Below are 18,081 nucleotides of genomic sequence, written 5' to 3' on the forward strand. Positions count from 1 at the left end.
AAGCATTCAAAACTTTATTAAAAACAGTTTGCAACACTATGTACAGACCACACCAAATACAAAACAGCTTCACAAAAACAGGCCTGCTTGCACACTGAAGCAAGATATTGAGATGGGGAGTCCAATAAGGGAATTTTGGCCCAAACCTGATTTATCTGCATTTGTCCTCAATTTGTAAAAGCTTACTGAAAACTCTGCTGGCTTCCCACTGGCACATTCAAACTCGAACACATCACAGAAAACAAACAAAAGGTCAAGGAAGGACAAAGTAGCATACAAGGCATTTCCAATGTTACGGGAAATTATGCAGTGGAAAAATGCTGTGGAACAAGCTTTGGCTAATATTGAAAAAAACAAACAAAAAAAAAAAAAAAACAAATTTCCTTCATTGGAGTGTAAAGGGAAGAGGGAAAAAAACAAAACAAAACAAAAAAAAACAATAGCACCAAGTCCATTTAATTAGTACACCGAGCTAGTCGAAGCTACATTCTTTACCTTAAAAGGCAGTCCAACAGTACCGTTCAACCAGTGGTCCTTGATACAAGTTCAGGCTGGTATAGTGGCTGATCTGCTTCAGCAGACCTCATTTAATTTAGAACATTTATTTATTCATTCATTCGTTCATTCATTTTGTTTATTAATCACAGCCCATGGAAGACAACAAACAGTCCACGTTAGCTCTCCAAAATGAGAAATCCAGTCAGAGAGAGTTAGGTTTACAAAATTCAGCACAATTAATTGGGGGAAAAAAAAAAAAAAAAAAACACACCAACAAGAAATGCCACCACACTAATCAAAACTCTCCCAAGCCCCTCACCAAGACCAGGGTAAAAGTACAGTATATAACCATATAAGCTGCCAATAAGTAGCACCATACACTTTAGTCTAACAGCCAAACTTGTTCAAGTCATTTACATGTTTGTTAAGCATGTTTGAGTGTAGAGTATTAGTCAAGGTTTAAGCATTTCAAAACAAAAACACCGCATTACCCTCCCCATTACTTTAACTTAGCATAATGCTTTTCAAAATGGATTTCAAATGTTGCATGAGACAGTACATAATCTATATACACATGACAATTGCATGTTGGGAAATTTATATTTGGAACATTATGCAATAGTCCTAAAGCTTTATAATGACTAAGGGCTCTTAAATAGCATTATTTAATATAAAATTAGCACACTGCTTGTGTGAAAAAGGGAGCACTGGTGATGACCCTGAGAAAGTGAGTAATGCAGCTAAAGCACAGTATATAAATTCATTTGTACAATCCTCTGCTGTGAACTTTCAAGCACATTACATTTTAGTATTACAAGAATACACCCACAATGTATTTTCTAAAGTAACTTTTACAGTTCTGCTAAGCCAGATGGTAGTGTTTCTGGATTAGGTACTGTTAGTATGCAAGTTATATTGCTAAACAATTTTCCATAAATGCAACCACCAGCCAGACATGGTCATGTGGTAAATAACCAACTATAAACTTGAATGGTTAACTTGTAAACATACAAACAGCCATGTGAATTTGTGCAAATTCACCAGCCTTACAATATTGACAATGATCACTGTGAAAGAAAAAAGTCAAATAAATAAGGTCTTTTTGTGACGTTTTGGGGGCTTTAACTTCACAGATTAAGACCATTAACAATTCCATGCATCTTAGATTTAAGATTCTTGATCTTTGTAAGGGAATTCATAAAAAGAAAAAAAGGATGCGTGGAGTCACATCACACAAACAGGTAATAGGCCATCCAAAATGGGCAGAAAACCCCACACAAGTCCATTTCCACTGAAGACACTCATTGGTAAATTCCATCTGTGAACAGTTCCTACCCTCCATATTCACCTGCCAACTCCAGCAGAGCTCATACCATCAGCAGGTCATCCAGAGGCAGCATATCCAAGTCACACGAGTCAAAAAGATCACTTATGCCCTGCTCATCATCCAGACCCAGCATGTAGTCCTCACTGAGTAAAGCAGGTGAAAGAGATACAAAAGGTACCATCTCCATGGGCTGCTGGAGGATGGAGGACAGTGATGAGCTAAGTGGAGACATGTTTCCAGTCTGTGCAGAATTCCCATTAACTGGAGCACTAGTGCAGGTGCTGGTTACCTGGGCAGAATCCATCACATCAGAGTTTGCACCTTCTGTACACAGAAAAGAAAGAAAGAAATGTAGAAGTGATTCCACGATACAGTTAAAAGAACAACACAATTTGCATAATGTGCATCGACGCAAAGAAGATGAGCCTCTGTGAAAGCAGAGGCTCTCAAACTGCCATGTTTAATGCTAAAAAAAAAATAGTGATCCACTTAATGAATAGTAAGTACAGTATTACAAATGTGTGTGGTTTGGGACAGAGCAAGCTGCACTAAAACTGCTACATACAATTACTTAATATGTATGTACATGTAATAATAAATAAAGTAGCTATAAGTAACATCTCTTCATTGGCCCCTTTTTAATAGAACATACAAATATTGATAAATCATTTTAGGTAATCGGGTTAATTGATGTTTTATTAATGTATTAATAAAACAATGGGCTGTTTATTGCAAATATTGCATAAGGCAATACATATCAATACAGGGGTTACAATTCAATATTATAATTGATTGCAACAGCGCATGTAAGCCAATACATTTCAATTGTCGGAAACCACTTATAGTATAAAATAAAAAAAAGATTGACGATGACAATGACAGTTGGATCGCAAAACAACACAATACTTTATAGAGGGCAGGGTTTAAACAAAATGTCAACCATTGCCAACAAGCTTGCATGTAAAGTAAAATAAATAAAATGTGATCGTGTTTCTGAAAATCACAGTATTTTAATATTTCTAGGTTTCCTAATAACATTAAGCATTGTATGAATTGAGGAAAAAAAAAAGGAAAAAGAGAACTGATAGTATAACACGCAGAGGGCTTGTACTAGGTTCCTTCTCAATTGAATTTATATTATATACAGTTCGGGTTTAGACAAAAAAAAGAGGAGGAATAATATCAAAGTAATAGATTACTAAATTAATCAAACAAGTTGAATAGCAGCAGGTGTTGATCCAAACTCTTCAGGCTTGGGCAGCCCTGCTTTACCCTTTATAAGTTAGGGTTGCTCTGTTATTGGTAAACATCCACCTCACCTTTGGATACTCTGAGGAAGGCTGTGTCATTTCCATTTACATCCACGCCATTGTCCAGCGCACTGCCAGGACCACTGGGGTCTGTGCAGAGGAACACATCAATGGGGCCTTTCGAGCTGCTCAAATGGACCTGCAAACTCTGAAGAAAAATAAACAAACAAAAACTACATGAACAAGGGTCAACAAACTGGAAAAAAAGTGCAACAGTGCACTTTGACAGCCAATGCAAAGAATGTCACCTTAAAATAAATTAAGCTTCAAATTAAGCTTGTTACATTAAATAAAGCTCAATAATTGCCTTTGTGTAAAAGCTACTTAAACCATTCTACAACCCAAAGTAACATGACTAATATGAGTGTGTATTACACTGCTCAAAAAATTAAGGGACCACTTAATCATTACAGAATAAAGATCAGTTTAATTTTAGGGATTTCAATCTGCCTAGTCAGGAAACATAAGTGACTGGTGCATCCATTATCACTTGACTTGCAACCAGAGAGGCAACAGCAAATCAAAGAGATTCATCCTTTTCCTGCCAGTCACATTTTGTGCATGATGAGTAGAATTATACATTTCACAAACCTATACAGGTGCTGGTCAACAACTTAGAATAATTTGAAATAGTGCAATCATGAAATTCTTTGAATGCATTTTTTGTGCAGAAAGCAAATCAGGTGTTCACCGCACCTGTCCTACTCGTTAGACTAATCACAGAACTCGTTACCTGGAAAAATTTGCTCAGCTGAGCTTTCCAAAAGGCCCATTTAGGCCATTTAACTGTGACACTTGTTTTATTGAATTAGAATAATGGAGAAACCGTTTCATTGAATTAGAATAATTTTTATTATAATTACAATCATCACTTTCTCAGTATTTTGTGGCTGCCCCCTTGGCTTGTATGACTGCCTGAAGTCTCCGCGCCATCGATTTGACCGAAGTTTCTGCACTCACAGCTTCCCAGGCAGTGGCGATGTTCTGCTTCAGTTGGTCCAGCGTAGTAGGCTTTCTGTCGCGAATTTTCCGCTTGACGATGGCCCAAAGGTTTTCAATGACATTGAGGTCAGGCGAGTTGGCCGGCCATGCCAAAACTTCAAGCTGTTTTTAGTGAACCAATCTTTGGTCGACTTTGCCGCATGAGCCGGTGCAAGATCCTGTTGAAATATGAAGTCTTCTTCGCCGAACTGTTCCTCAACAGTCGGAATCAGGAACGTTTCCAGAACATCTTGATATACGGCAGCATTGACAGTCTTCTTGAGGAAGCAGTTTCCCTACACCTCGAGCGGACATGCATCCCCAGACCATAACGCTCTGGGGAAACTTGACGGATCTTTTCACGCACTCGTGGTTGTAGGTTTCGCCAGCACGACGCCAGACACGAGGACCTTGGTCACCGAAGGAGATGCAGAAGCGTGATTCGTCACTGAAGACCACTTTCTGCCAGTCTTCAGCAGTCCACTCGCCGTGTTCTTTGGCCCACTTCAGCCGTTTCTCCATTTGTTTCTTGTTCAGCATCGGTTTTACTGCTGGAACGCGAGATTTGAAGCCGAGTTCGCGCAGATGACGGTAAGTGGTTGATCTGGAGACGTCAGCGCCGGTCTGCTTGTTCCACAAGTCGGTGAGCTCGGAAGTGGACTTGAACCGGTTGCTGACTGCGATCTTTCTCAGCTGCTTGTTGTCGCGAGCAGAAGTTTTTCGGACGCCGGAACAGTTGGTGCGCTTGCTGCAGTTTTTCTTGAGAGCTTTGCAGACGGAAGACTGGCTGATGCCGAGCTGCTCAGCAATTTTAGTTTGGGTCAAGCCTTGTTGGCGAAGGGCTTGAATTTGAGCCACTATTCCGGTTGAGAGGTCGCGCTGCTTACCCATGATTGATTTTACAACTTAGAAATTCTACTCAACCCTGACTTTATACTGCACAGTGAACACTCTTCACAGGAAACAAAAATTCGAGCATTTATTCTAATTCAATGAAACGGTTTCTCCATTATTCTAATTCAATAAAACAACAGTGTCAGTTAAATGGCCTAAATGGGCCTTTTGGAAAGCTCAGCTGAGCAAATTTTCCAGGTAACGAGTTCTGTGATTAGTCTAACGAGTAGGACAGGTGCGGTGAACACCTGATTTGCTTTCTGCACAAAAAATGCATTCAAAGAATTTCATGATTGCACTATTTCAAATTATTCTAATTCGTTGACCAGCACCTGTATGTAAATCCCTAACATACAATTATTTTAAAAAGCAAATCAAACTTTTAAAGAGCATAACAAAGGGCTTTACCTCCTTTGGGTCAGGCACCTCCAGCTTGGTTTCTGATGGAGCTTTAACAGCAATTACAGTCTGATCCTGCAAACTTTTGATTCTTCGGATGTCTTGATACGTGACATAAGCATATGTGCAGGAAGATAAGGAAACTACACAGACGGCATCAGGACAAACCACTAACACATTACAGATAGATGCAGAAAATGTGCATTAGAGTGCCAATCAGAGTTAGGATGATCACTACATAAATTCAACATTATTTAAAAATTGGGGACCATAAAGGTCACAGGCCAAATTTCCTCCAGTGACCAGTGTCATAGTTTACATACAAAACTGTACACCACAACACTGGTCTACATTTCAGAGCTTTTATTGTAGTATTTCTTCATAGCCCACACCCATCACCCTACAGTTAGCAAATTCAATAATTTAGTAATGCCCCAATGCTAAGAGGTTGAAGACTGATGCAGCATTTTTCCTCAGAGGAAACAACAGCTAACAGATGTCTGTGCTGACCAACATATCACTAGCAGTGATCCAGAGCGAGGGCCACCTATTCACCCAGAGAGAGGACGGTCAATTCTGTCACCCATTGACTGTGCCCAGCATGATCCGGGATTCGATAACAGCCAATTTAGGTACATATTTCTTCACATTACATGGATAAAGGTCACTTACATTTACCTGTAAACAGTCAAGATGGCCAAACCCAAATCATACTATACACTGCCAACATCAACTGCTGACACACCATTAAGCTACACATATAATCAGATTCCTCAGAGTAACATAAACTACATTTAAAAAAAGGAAAAACACAGAAGAAAGGATATTTTTGGTTGTGCGTCTCCTCAGTCATCTGCTGGACATTGTTAGAGCAGGCCTGAATGAGCTCGTCTAGTCGTCTCTCTTCATCTCTGAGGGCAATCATCTCTCTGCTCAAAGTCTGCAATGGGGGCATAGTGAGCTGCCCTGCATCAGATGGCAGGGTTGATCCCCTACAAAAAAAATAAAATGTTTTAAAATATATATAAAATAAATATTTATTAAATAAATAATAAAATTGACCAACGCTATTCGTAGGCTCCCATCAACCCTGCCACACACTTACAGCCACTGGATGTTGTTCTTTGACTTCTTTTTGATGAGATGCACACCTTCCAGCACATTGGTGATATCGTACAGTCGCCTCTTCTGGACGTTGAGCAAGTCAGCAGCCCGGTTCAGGTCCAGCACTCCGTCTGAAGACCGAGCCAACAGCTGACAGAACTTCTTTGTCAGGAGACCCAAGGACGTATCATAGCGTGTCTTCTCTGGAGGAGTTTTAGGAGCTGTTAAATCAAGAAAACCTCAGAACATCATTTTTTTTGTTGTGTTGGCTGCAAGGGTTAAGAACAATATGATCTGCAAATGGAATACAGTACATAAGAATCAGAAAATCTCTCAACTAATCTATGCATCCTGATTTATAAACAATTTATTACATATAAGCACCATTTTCCATGATGTATAGATAAACAAATAATGGGTGAAGCGTCACACAACTTTTTTTATACATCAACTTTGAGACAAACTGTGTTCCAATTTGGATACTTAAATTAATAAAATCATGTCAAAGCCTATACTGTGTTTCAAAAACACACTATTCCCTGTACAGTTTATGTATATGGAAAGTAAGCCGCAAACACTCGATTTATACTGGTGTGTTTCAGCTCTGCATGCTTTTTAAATAAGGTGCAATAGAGGACAGAAACTCAAACAATGCAAGAAAAGTGTAGGATGAGACCTTAAAAGTCCAAAAACAAATTGATCCGGTCCATTAGGGAACCAATGGCATGGGAATTCCATGCTATGAACTTAATATCCAATACTTTTGATACACATAACTGACATAAAAACAGTTATACAAACAAAAGTCTACATAAATGGGTAGAAAAAGACATTCTAAATGTAAAATTACTTATTTATGCATGTAGTTACAAACCCTGTAATTACTATAGTCAACTGTCACATCTGGATTACAATCAATAGCTATTATCTGACAAATTCTAAACACCTGCCGGGGGCAATTTAAGTAATAATCCACCCATACTAATAGATCCATATCATTGTGCATTCCCATTTCCCTTTTAAAACACACAATTTAGCATCTGTGTGAGAAGTTAGTGGGGATACCTTTGGGACTCTTCATTCGAATAGCTACTCTGCGACCCCTGGGCATCCTAGCTGGTTCACTGTATTGGTGCTCCACAGTGTCCAGCTCTAAACGCCGCTTAACCTGTGCAGACACACAGAAAACATTACAATAAAAACACAGCCATGTTCCAAATTCTGAACAGTTTTATCCCTAGCACATGCAGGGCACAGCAACACTACAGTAAACATTTAATACTTATTCAACACAGTCAAAACTTCAGTGAGGGCATTTCATGAAAATTAAAACTAATCAATACAGTTAAATGAGGAAATCAATACATTTGATCCAGATGACTAACAGAGGGTATGCTACACAGATGTTTAAATTAGACGGCAATGAGCATTAGCCTCACATCAACACACTTCATCTGCAGCTATATAGATTGAAAAAGATTTTTTTTTATTCATCAGACATGACTAAGAATAGCAGTAAATCCTTAGTCATTAGTCATTAGTGCAAGCCTCTACCACTTGCTTTACTTTAAAAATAATTCCAATTGGGCAGTCACAATAATTATTTTTGCTCTGACGATATACTGTCCCAGAAATAATGATTCAGATAACACTCATATATAAGTGAATGATATTTTAGCGATTATCTTATTTCTGGAACGGTTTAAAAACTAGTTTTAGGCAAATGTTCTAAAAGCGGACATAAAGGCACATAAACAAAAAAGTGGCGCATCATATCGCATCGTACACAATATCACCAACATTTTTAAATAACGTGAACACTATTATACCTTGAAATATCGCCACCCCTAATTATCACATTAGGGTACTATTTTTTTTCTGTTTTTAGCAAAATAAAAATTAACACTGTTCTCATTTCCCATTAAAATATCTACTAGAGACAGATTATATATGTCCTGTAATATTCATTTTACTTCATTTCTGGATATGTGGAGATATTTGGAGTGCATTATTAGTATCAATTTATTTTGTTGCAGTAGCGTATTCTTGAAATATATTTTTTTTATTTAATGTCATACTACCAAAAGTATCACTATCGCAAAAATACCATACCGCCCACCTCTAGCACAAAGGCATAATATTTAGACACTAACTTTAAAATTGTGCCAAATAATCATATACAACATTCTTGTTATTAATCACAATACTACTATCACATTTTTATATCACAATGTTACTGTCTTCAAAGCAGCAGATTTACTGTAAAGTTTTAAGGGACTTTTGTATAGTTAATATTTGCATTTCATATGCATGCACTAATCATTCTGGTAGATTTTGATCAGATTTGCTACATTACTCGAAGTCTTGGTAAACCCGTTTACAACAAAAGGTTGCAATTTTTTGGTTTCTACTGAATGTATGAAATGAATGAAAATTCTAGACACTTGATTTATGGAAATTCTCAAACAATAAACTTATTTACATTACAATTTTATATATATATATATATATATATATATATATATATATATATATATATATATATATATATATATATATATATATATAGCCATTACAAAATACTGTGAAATACATCTTGATTATATAACATACCACATTAATACAACCTATCCTTGCTACTACTCGACAATTCTCCTTCACATTATGACTAAACACTGATATCTGCAGACAGTTTACATTAACAGCCATTAAACTATTACTCCCATATCCTTGAATACTAGACAGGAATGTAGGTCAGTATCTGAACATGTGAATCCTGTGTTGGTTAATTCCTCTAATAATGTGTAAAACTCCTTTTGGTGTAAAACAGAAGAGGGAAACAGAAAAGACCAAGCTGCACCAGGGTTGTGGGTAGTCTTGAATTTAAGCACTTGTAGTTATGACAAGAGTTTCTAAACAAAATTAAAGCAAAACAAAAAATGTATCATTGTATGGCAACACATTTATATATCTGAGATACTGACAGACATGTTATACAATGAATTATAGGCAGAAAACTAGCTAAGCAGCTACTTTAAACCAAACAAAAACAAACACTAACGTCAACAACAGGCCTGTTTACTGATAAGCCCCAACTCTGCCACCCATTCCTGTGTTCTGATGTCAGAGCAGACTAGAACATTAGTCCACTGTCTGTTTCTGAAATCTTGTGCACACAAACAGATAAAACGCACTAAAAAAAAAAAAACAGAGGCCTCAAAAACTTAACCCCCCGCCAAAGGAAGGTCCACAAAAAGACCCCATCCCCCATCTAAACACTAACCAAGGCCTAGGCTTCAGCTCACCTCCCATACACAACCAAAGAGCTGCTTGTTTTCAGTTTTTCTTTAAAAAAATACATTTGCATGGTTCTCCCACGTCTGTTTTACACACAAATATTATTTTAAGCCATAATATGATTATGCTTAGCTGTTTTTAAAAGTACAATTTACGTGACGACTGGCTACTATCTTCTAAACAAATGTTAGAGAGAAAAGCCATTTGCTGCTAGTCGGTAATTTCACACTTAGAAACGTGCAAACAGCTTTTATATTTAACAGCTCGACAATTAGCGTTAGCTACTTAAATATTAAGTAATTAGCTTCGCTAATAAGTAAACAAATGTGCACTAAAAATGTTTAACTTAAGACTATAACTAAACACACAGCTAACCTATATCTAGCTGTGTATTAGCTAGCTAACTAAAGCAAACAAAAACGAACCAGATAGTTACACCTTTGATACACATAAATACGTACATTTATACAAACGTAAAAGTCCACATACATAAAAAATATATACATTTTATTTGAGGGGTTTTTTTTGGAATCGTGTAAAATGACTGGTCACCTAAAATGTAGGCTACAGACAGCTGGACTACCACGTTGTGCAGTTATTTATGTTTATATGTATGCACTAATTAGTCTTGTAGATTCTGATTAGATTTGCTATATTACTCGAAGTCTTTGTAAGTTCCTATTTACAACACAAAATTTTTACAATTTCTTGTTTCTATGGAACGTATGAAACTTTTACAGCACATCAACACCCATTTTGATGAAGTAGTACATTCTCAAATTAAAATATGGGGTTACAAATTCTGCAAAATTACTGTAGTCACCTAAAATTACAGACACCTGGACTACAATAAAACATAATTTTCTCGGACTACTATAATTACACACCTATATAATGTTAACTAACCTTTGTAACGCTAACTAAAACAAACCTAAAAAAAAACTAGCTAACTAGCTAGCAGGTCAGTCCAGATAACACCGACTACAGGAGAACGTTACTAAAACGAGGTTAGCGTTAGCTGGCTAACCTAACCGAGCTAACAATTGCGGGGATTTAGCTAGCTAAATAACCTAACATTAGCTGACCCTAAATAGTATTTGTAGCTTCATCCACTGACAAAATAGCAACAACGCTTTTAAAAGCCTTGCTGCCTACTAAACGATAAGTTTAATAATTAAATACACGCTCAACACCGCCACACTCCACACACACACAGAAGAAGGGTTTAAATGTGGTTAACTATATATTACCAGAGAACGCCCGGCGGCGGCTCGGAGCTCTGCCCCGACTGAAGGCCCCTGGAGTGGGGTTGTGTACAAGCTGCCCGCGGAGGACTCCGACACCCGGACTTCAGCGGACTGTGCAGCGTACGACGGCGAGGTGATCATCTGAATGTAAGTGCCTGAAGAATACGATACACCACGGCGATCTGAAGCGCTGTACAGCCCGCCGTTCTGCTCCAGTGTAGAGCCGCCAAGTCCCGATATCATCGCCCTGTGTGGGGCCGAGGACAGCTCCTTCTTCATCTTCAACACACTCCAACTCTCCTGCGCGGTCGCTTTTGTTTATGAACCTTTTTCTGCAAATTCAACAACCAAACACCAAAAATAGACCCCAATGCCGAGAGAGGAGACCCTCGCGGACCTGTGATCGCCAAGACGTTGTAATATCGGCGCGCAAAAGCAGCAGATGGAAACGATTAAATATGAAGAAGCGAACTTCTTCGTAGGCGCTCAAAAATGGCTCCAGGAAGCGGACAATGAATGAAGGGGATGCGGTTTACGCGCCAAACGCCCTCCCGCGAAACTCAGATTTCCCGGGAAATTTTTGAAATGCATTTGCATGCTGCACGCCATTGGTCATTTCCAGTGCAGTCTGCGCCGTGATTGGTCAACGCGTATTCGTTCCAACCAATCAGACGTTTTGGAGAGTTGTATTTTTTTAATAAAAATGACCGGCTGTCGTCTATTAGTATAAATACACAAAATTATTACATTATAGTCATTGGTTATAAATTATATTTTTTATAAACTTATAATTCACAGGTTTTTGAGGTACAAGAATATATAAACTACAATATAATCTACAATAAAAACACATCACACATCATAAAAAAATACTAATCTAATAACTCATTCTCCAAATAAAATATGAAACACAATCATTTAATTACATTTTATAGTTATTTAATAGTAAACACGATTTCTTCAAAACGAAAACACAAAACAAAAAATATTTTGAATGACACCTACAAATAATAGCAACAAAAAAACGTTTAAAAATTGGATTCAAAGGCATCTGTCAAATATAACATTTATATAGGCCATAATCATTTTTATTTCATATTATGACTGGGTTTTGATTGGGATATGGTTTATCAAATATTAAGTACTCTTTAGTAATTAACTGTTGTGCGTTCCTGTGGGTTGTCAGGTTTTGTTTGCTATTACTGAATTCAACACTTTAAATGCCACAGTCTTGGCAAGGTAATTCAGAAATTGGGAAGTGTTCAAATTGAAATTGTGAATTATATTGTTCGCTGCCATTAAATACAATGCTACCAGGCTGCAATATTCTTGTTTAGTCAAGAAGAATATCATATTGTTTATAGTACAACTATCGGTTCAGAATGTTGCTTAATATCGCGACTACATTGACAAATATTATATAAACACATTTTGCCCGTGTAATGCAATTTTCTAGAAAACCCATTCTTCTAAATACAATAGATTTATGCCCAAAAACATTTTGTAATAAATAAAGTCAAACAACTGGAAACGTTTTTAATCTTTGCCCTTAAAACACATTAAACACATTTTTTTGCATGTACACAAACAGCTGAACAGACTTCACAGACTTTATGGAAAAAGAGGCAAAACATTTTATGCAGTCAAAATATATAAAACGGAACAATGTAGAATGTGATTTTCCAGTAACACATTTAACCATCCCCTATGTTTAAATGTGTTACTGGAAAATCACATTCTACACTTTTGGTTGCAGTTGAATTTTTTTTCATTACACTCTGTATTTCTTTTATAAATCAAAAGCCATTCATTTTTAGTACTGTTTAAATAACCTTTTGGAACACCATTATTTTTAAGTGAGTTTTTGTTCAGTTTGCTAGACAAGGATTTGACCTATCCTCTGTTACATTTTCCTTTTATCATCCAAAATCTATTCGGATTACTGTGTACCCAATACTAGGTCTAATACCTGACTAATTCATGGCAAATAAAATATTTATAGAAAATATCTGGCAAAATCTGCTGTAAATTATTGTCACTTTTCCACTGCATGCTACCTGCTCCACTCAACTCTACTCTACTTAGCTACTCAGTTTTGTTTTTTCCTGGAATACATACCTGGAACTGGGTACTTTTCTGAGAACCTGCACACTCTTGGTTCCATGTAGAGCACTAAATGACCCAAGATAATTGTCACTCTACTTTATTGTAACTGTGTTGTCACTCTGATGGCAGTGTCTGGTGTTTTGCAACATAAACAACTACATTTCAGGGCAAATGTAGTGGAAAATAAAAAACATTTCAGGTAGCAAGAAGAGAGCATTAGGTATGGGTAGAGTTAGTACCATGTAGTGGAAAATTGTCTATTGTCTAAACAGAATACATTTATCAGAAAGAAATGTCTTGGTAAAGAAAAAAACAGTCAAAACTTCAGAGGACCTTGAAGTGGGTGTTGGTGGCAAATGTGAAGAGATTTTAATCATCATCGTCATCAAATTTAATCTTTTTCCCTTGGAAAGCTGTAATCTGAGACTGCTGCTCCTTCCTTTTCCGACTGGCCTCCCATGAGGGGTGCATGGCCTGCTGGGAATGCTGAGGAGGTCTGAAAGGCTTGCCATGTGCACCTCTATTAGTCTGGTTTTGCTGCCGTTCAAACTCAGGTTTGCCCATCCTGGTCCCTCCAGCACCCATCTGCCTAGGACCTGGACCTTTAGATACAGCTGCTGAAGGCCTCCTGTCAGCTCCAGAGCCTTGGCTTTTGAACCAGGATGGTTTTACATCTCCATCAGGACGTTTCTTCTGGTTCTGGAAGTGTGGTGGCTTTGAGCCACGATGCTGCCCTTTCTGAGAAGATCCCCCAGACTCAGACAGGGCGGAGCAGAAGACTGACTGCATTTTGAACTCCCGAGTTTTGTCGCTGGACTCCTTAGCAGTCTGTACTTCACTTGTTTTAGGTTCACTCTTTTTCTCGGCTCTAGATGATGCACTTTTCTTTTTCTTCAGTTTGCTTACTTTGCCTAGGAAGAAGTCATCTTCATCGCTCTCCTCAGAGAGAGAAGACTGCTTGTGGAAACGTTCTTCAGTGCTGTCGTCAAAATACTCCTTCTCCTGCTCATCATCAGACAGCTCCAAGTCACTTTCTTCCTCTTTATCTTCTTTATTTTCTGTCTTTTTGGCTTTAGGTTGGATGGACTGTCCGGCTGGTGTGGCTGAGTTCTTGCTCTTTGCTGGAACACTAGGAGTGACCACTGCTGTTTTCACAGCTTCGTTAGTTGCAGATTCTTTTGGTTTTAATACTGAAGCCACAGTAGCTGCCTTGGCCTCCACTGGTGGCTTTACAACATTAGATACTTTAATCACCTTTACAGGTTGTTCAATCGTTTTTGCTTTCTCACCATCTCCTTTGATATCATCTTTATCCTCTCCCTCCTCCTCCTCCTCCTCCTCCTCCTCTTCTTCATCTTCGTTGTCTTCCTCCTCCTCCTCCTCCTCCTCATCATCATTATCATCATCATCATCATCATCGTCGTCGTCGTCATCATCATCTGATTCCAAATCCGATTCATCCCCTTCATCATCACTGTCCCCATATTCAGCCACAGTCACCTCTCTGACCATATTCTCCTCTTCTATCAGTGCAGCCTTCATCTTTTCCTGTTCAATCGATTCCCGAACAGTCTGGAGTTTCTCGATGAAGCGTGGGTGCGTGGCGATACGTGCAGTGGCTTTATCCAATGGACTGGACTCTGGGTTCTGCAGCACCTCTTCCATATTAATGTTCCCCTGAAGGGCTCTTGTGGTAACATGGTCAGGTACAAGATCCCTCAAAACCTGGACTTCACTTTGAAGCTTTGCTGCACTGTCTCTGTACTCTTTGAGATCAGACTCTTCACCTTTCATCTTCTTCAGACTGGAAATGTCTTGGGAGAGCTTCCGGATAACTAGCATCCTCAGTTTCTTTACCGCTTTTCTCATCTTCATCACCTCAGCTGATGTGCTATCTGTCTCTAATGATTTCTGTAAGAAAAAAGAGAAGATTGCTCAGGACAATACTGAGTAAAAGCCCAAGAGCTTAAAAGCCTCCCTGCAGTCACACTAGCAGGCAACAGGTGACCACTCATTTTCTTAAGGAAATATGCTATTTTTAGTTTTGATTTAGTAACTATTGTTAAGTGGCGAGTAACCCAGCAATAGAGTTAATTTGAATTTTAAATAGTGATAGAAAAACACCCATTACAATAAAGAAAATAGTGATGTCAGTGTTATATATACCCACATATAGACAATATTGCACATTGGGTTGTAGCTCAGTAGCTGTGTTTCTCAGGCCATTAATACTCTTAACCAAAGCATTATCATACAGACTGCAAAAATACGTGAGCAGCTGCCAGCTTATGTATTTTTTATAATGCAGGCTTGATGTTTTAAATAAAGCCAGAGCATTAAGTTTGGGTTTTCCATGATCAGATGTTACAAGAAATGCTTGGGTTGTTAGAAAATATCATAACTGCATTGTATCACAATGTTTTGTTTTAAAATACTGTATCGTTTTTCAGAAACACAGTATCATGTTTTGTTGTGTTAAGACTGGTGTCTAAGAGAGCTTACTTTGTGATGTGTTTAAACCATGACAGCTAGATACAGTAATGTACTCTGACATCACACTGTTATAACTATGTAAAACTTTTTGTATTCTGATTTTATAAATACAATAGCCTGTTTTTTATGCTATAAAAATCACAATAAATGGCCTTGCGTACAGTATTGCAGTATTGTAACCCATGCATACGTATTAGAATGTCATGTTTTTGCCAATAGACAGCCCTATGAAATGCACTCATTGTGTGTTAGTCTAAATTGCTACAAGTCTAAATCCAGTACCTCTGTTTCTGTGATTGGAGCATCCTCATCCTGCTTTGCTGCGTCTTCCGTTTGGCCAGCCTCTTCCATGTCCCCTGTCCCCGGTTCTGCCTCACTCTGTTGCTCGATGGCTTTAGTTTCTTTTTTTGTCTTTTTGTCAGTCTTAGCATCGCTTTTCCGTTCTGCTTCGAAGGCTTCAATGGCCTTTTTGAGCTTAAGGATTTTATTGCTGAAGTCTGGATGTGAGGCAATGCGTGCTATGGCACGCTCTGACAGGCTGGCGTTATTATTCTGACACACGTTCTTAAAGTCGATGTCCTTCTGTAGAGCAGTCTTGGTGATGACGTCGGGAGCCAGTGTCCTTAACTCTCTGATCTCCTCATGCAGCCTCGCTACTCGCCTCTTGTGTTTCTCCAAGACAGCCTCATTTCCTTTCTTTTTCTTCAGTACTTCAATGGTTCGGGTGAGTTTGCGGATGACGAACACCTTCACCTTCTTCACTTCAGCCCTCATCTTCACCACCTCATTGCTGAGGTTTAGTGCTGCAGGCATCTTTCTCTGGTTGTTCTGTAGACTTCTAAGGGAAAGAGATCAGGATATTAGAGATTCACATCAAATGAAGGCAGAGATGACACACACTGCTGTCATTTCAGACACTTATATCTTCACACAGGAATCAAAGCCATGTCCTTGATACAGGGCTAGGTTATATTGTAAAAATAAATAATAATCTCAATATTCTTCAAATATATGAATAATTCTCAATTACGATTTAGATTCAGTTTTTTAAGAACAAAAACATCTTACATAACTTTAGTTTTTTTGTAAACAAACAGCACCATTTAAAGTGATGCACAAGTTAGTGTTTCCTTTACATTTAGTTTTGAGAATTTTATTTTATTTTTTTTTAACAAATAATAAGCAACTCACTTTAAACTTACATGCAGCTTCAAAACAAGGTACAAACATAACCTCCTTGTATTTCTGTTAAGGAAAAGTGTAAAATATGAAGAAGAAGAAAAAACTGGTACATAAGAAAGTTCTTTACAGGCTTCTTACAAAAGCAAATGTACATCCACTAAAATTCCCTCTGGCAGCTTTTAAATGTGAAGATGTACAATCTCCATTATCCCATTTTGAAAACTGAATTAAAACAGTAATTCCATTAATCAAAATAAGTCAAACCTATGTTCATATGCATATTAAAGCATATTGTCGATACGATAATACAATATATAGCATAATATAATAAAATATCACTATATTGCTCAGCTCTTGTTGATAATTTAGAAGCTCCACAATCTGACTGTAGTTAAAATACAGTGTGGACTGTAAGCTGAACTGCCATGCTATGGATATTAAAGCATATTGTTGATACGATTAGAAAATACATCACAATATAATAAAATCTCTATATTGCCCAGCTCTAGTTGATAATTGGCTCCACATGTTGACTGTAGTAAAGTTGTCTACAGTGTGGACTGTAAGCTGAGTGCCATGCTGCTGTTTCTGAACACACACCACAGCGCTGTTTACACGTCTTTACCTTAAACAGCGCAGCTACGCAGAAAGCTAACACCTGATCCAGTTCATTTATAATCACAGCGTCGGACTGTAATCGCTCTCTACGCACCTTTAGACCACGAAACTCACTCTCTTATGCGTGGAAACTTCTCGCCCAGGGCGCCGCCATCTTACTTTTTTTTAGCGTACGTAAAAAAAATGGAAAGAAGCGACACGCGACGCGGCGCTGACGTCATCACGTTTTTAAAAGTGCGGCCGGTGTTCTGTCGAGTTCTGCTACCGTGTCAAACCGTGCTGTCCTGTACGTTTAACTGTAAAAATACATTAAATTACAATTATTAGAACATGCTGCATGCAGTAGAAGTGTCGGTATATTTAAATAGCCCAAATCGCTGTATCAGGATACATTTAAGGCCATATAAGTGATTAAAACATTTATATATTTTTTATTTTATTATATTTTTATTCATATTTTCTTACACGGCTGTAACACTGAAGTAAACGATAACTGTAAGTCCAGATTGTACAATGCACCGAGGGAAAAAAATAAATCACCAGGAAAAACTACAGGTAGATAACCCAGGTCCAGAGAGTAAAAATTCACCCCGGGGTTTTGTACCAACTAACTGGGCGGCTCTAC

The 18,081-nt window shown here is 38.0% G+C and overlaps 2 protein-coding genes across 3 annotated transcripts; both read right to left on the reverse strand.

Moving 5' to 3' along the window:
* e2f3 (E2F transcription factor 3) lies at positions 1-11,584 on the reverse strand. Its single transcript, XM_049475300.1, has 7 exons — positions 11,061-11,584; positions 7,579-7,681; positions 6,515-6,734; positions 6,233-6,401; positions 5,419-5,529; positions 3,145-3,283; positions 1-2,149 (listed from the first exon to the last, which is right to left on the reverse strand). The coding sequence occupies exons 1-7, from the start codon at positions 11,334-11,336 to the stop codon at positions 1,866-1,868; spliced, it is 1,302 nt and encodes a 433-aa protein (XP_049331257.1). The 5' UTR covers positions 11,337-11,584; the 3' UTR covers positions 1-1,865.
* A 995-nt stretch (positions 11,585-12,579) lies between these two features.
* srfbp1 (serum response factor binding protein 1) lies at positions 12,580-17,669 on the reverse strand. 2 transcript variants are annotated; one of them, XM_022683165.2, is made up of 3 exons: positions 17,571-17,669; positions 15,939-16,494; positions 12,580-15,074 (listed from the first exon to the last, which is right to left on the reverse strand). In XM_022683165.2, exons 2-3 carry the CDS (start codon positions 16,467-16,469, stop codon positions 13,533-13,535), a joined length of 2,073 nt encoding a protein of 690 aa, XP_022538886.2. In that variant the 5' UTR covers positions 16,470-16,494; positions 17,571-17,669; the 3' UTR covers positions 12,580-13,532. The 2 variants fall into 2 exon arrangements, with proteins under 2 accessions (XP_022538886.2, XP_022538884.2); XM_022683163.2 differs by having other exon boundaries at positions 17,551-17,659.
* Between the last annotated feature and the right edge of the window lie 412 nt (positions 17,670-18,081).

This window comes from Astyanax mexicanus, chromosome 3, assembly GCF_023375975.1.
Source record: "Astyanax mexicanus isolate ESR-SI-001 chromosome 3, AstMex3_surface, whole genome shotgun sequence".
NCBI lineage: Eukaryota > Metazoa > Chordata > Actinopteri > Characiformes > Acestrorhamphidae > Astyanax > Astyanax mexicanus.

Bases quoted from the DNA above. Each gene is read 5' to 3' on its own strand.
- e2f3 (XM_049475300.1), bottom strand. From the start codon at position 11,336: ATGAAGAAGGAGCTGTCCTCGGCCCCACACAGGGCGATGATATCGGGA. The intron at 6,735-7,578 runs GTATCCCCACTA...TTGATTTAACAG, and splicing joins TCGAATGAAGAGTCCCAAAG to CTCCTAAAACTCCTCCAGAG. The intron at 5,530-6,232 runs CCTTTCTTCTGT...TCCTGCACATAT, and splicing joins AGACGCACAACCAAAAATAT to GCTTATGTCACGTATCAAGA.
- srfbp1 (XM_022683165.2), bottom strand. From the start codon at position 16,469: ATGCCTGCAGCACTAAACCTCAGCAATGAGGTGGTGAAGATGAGGGCT. The intron at 15,075-15,938 runs GTACTGGATTTA...TTTTTCTTACAG, and splicing joins CTCCAATCACAGAAACAGAG to AAATCATTAGAGACAGATAG.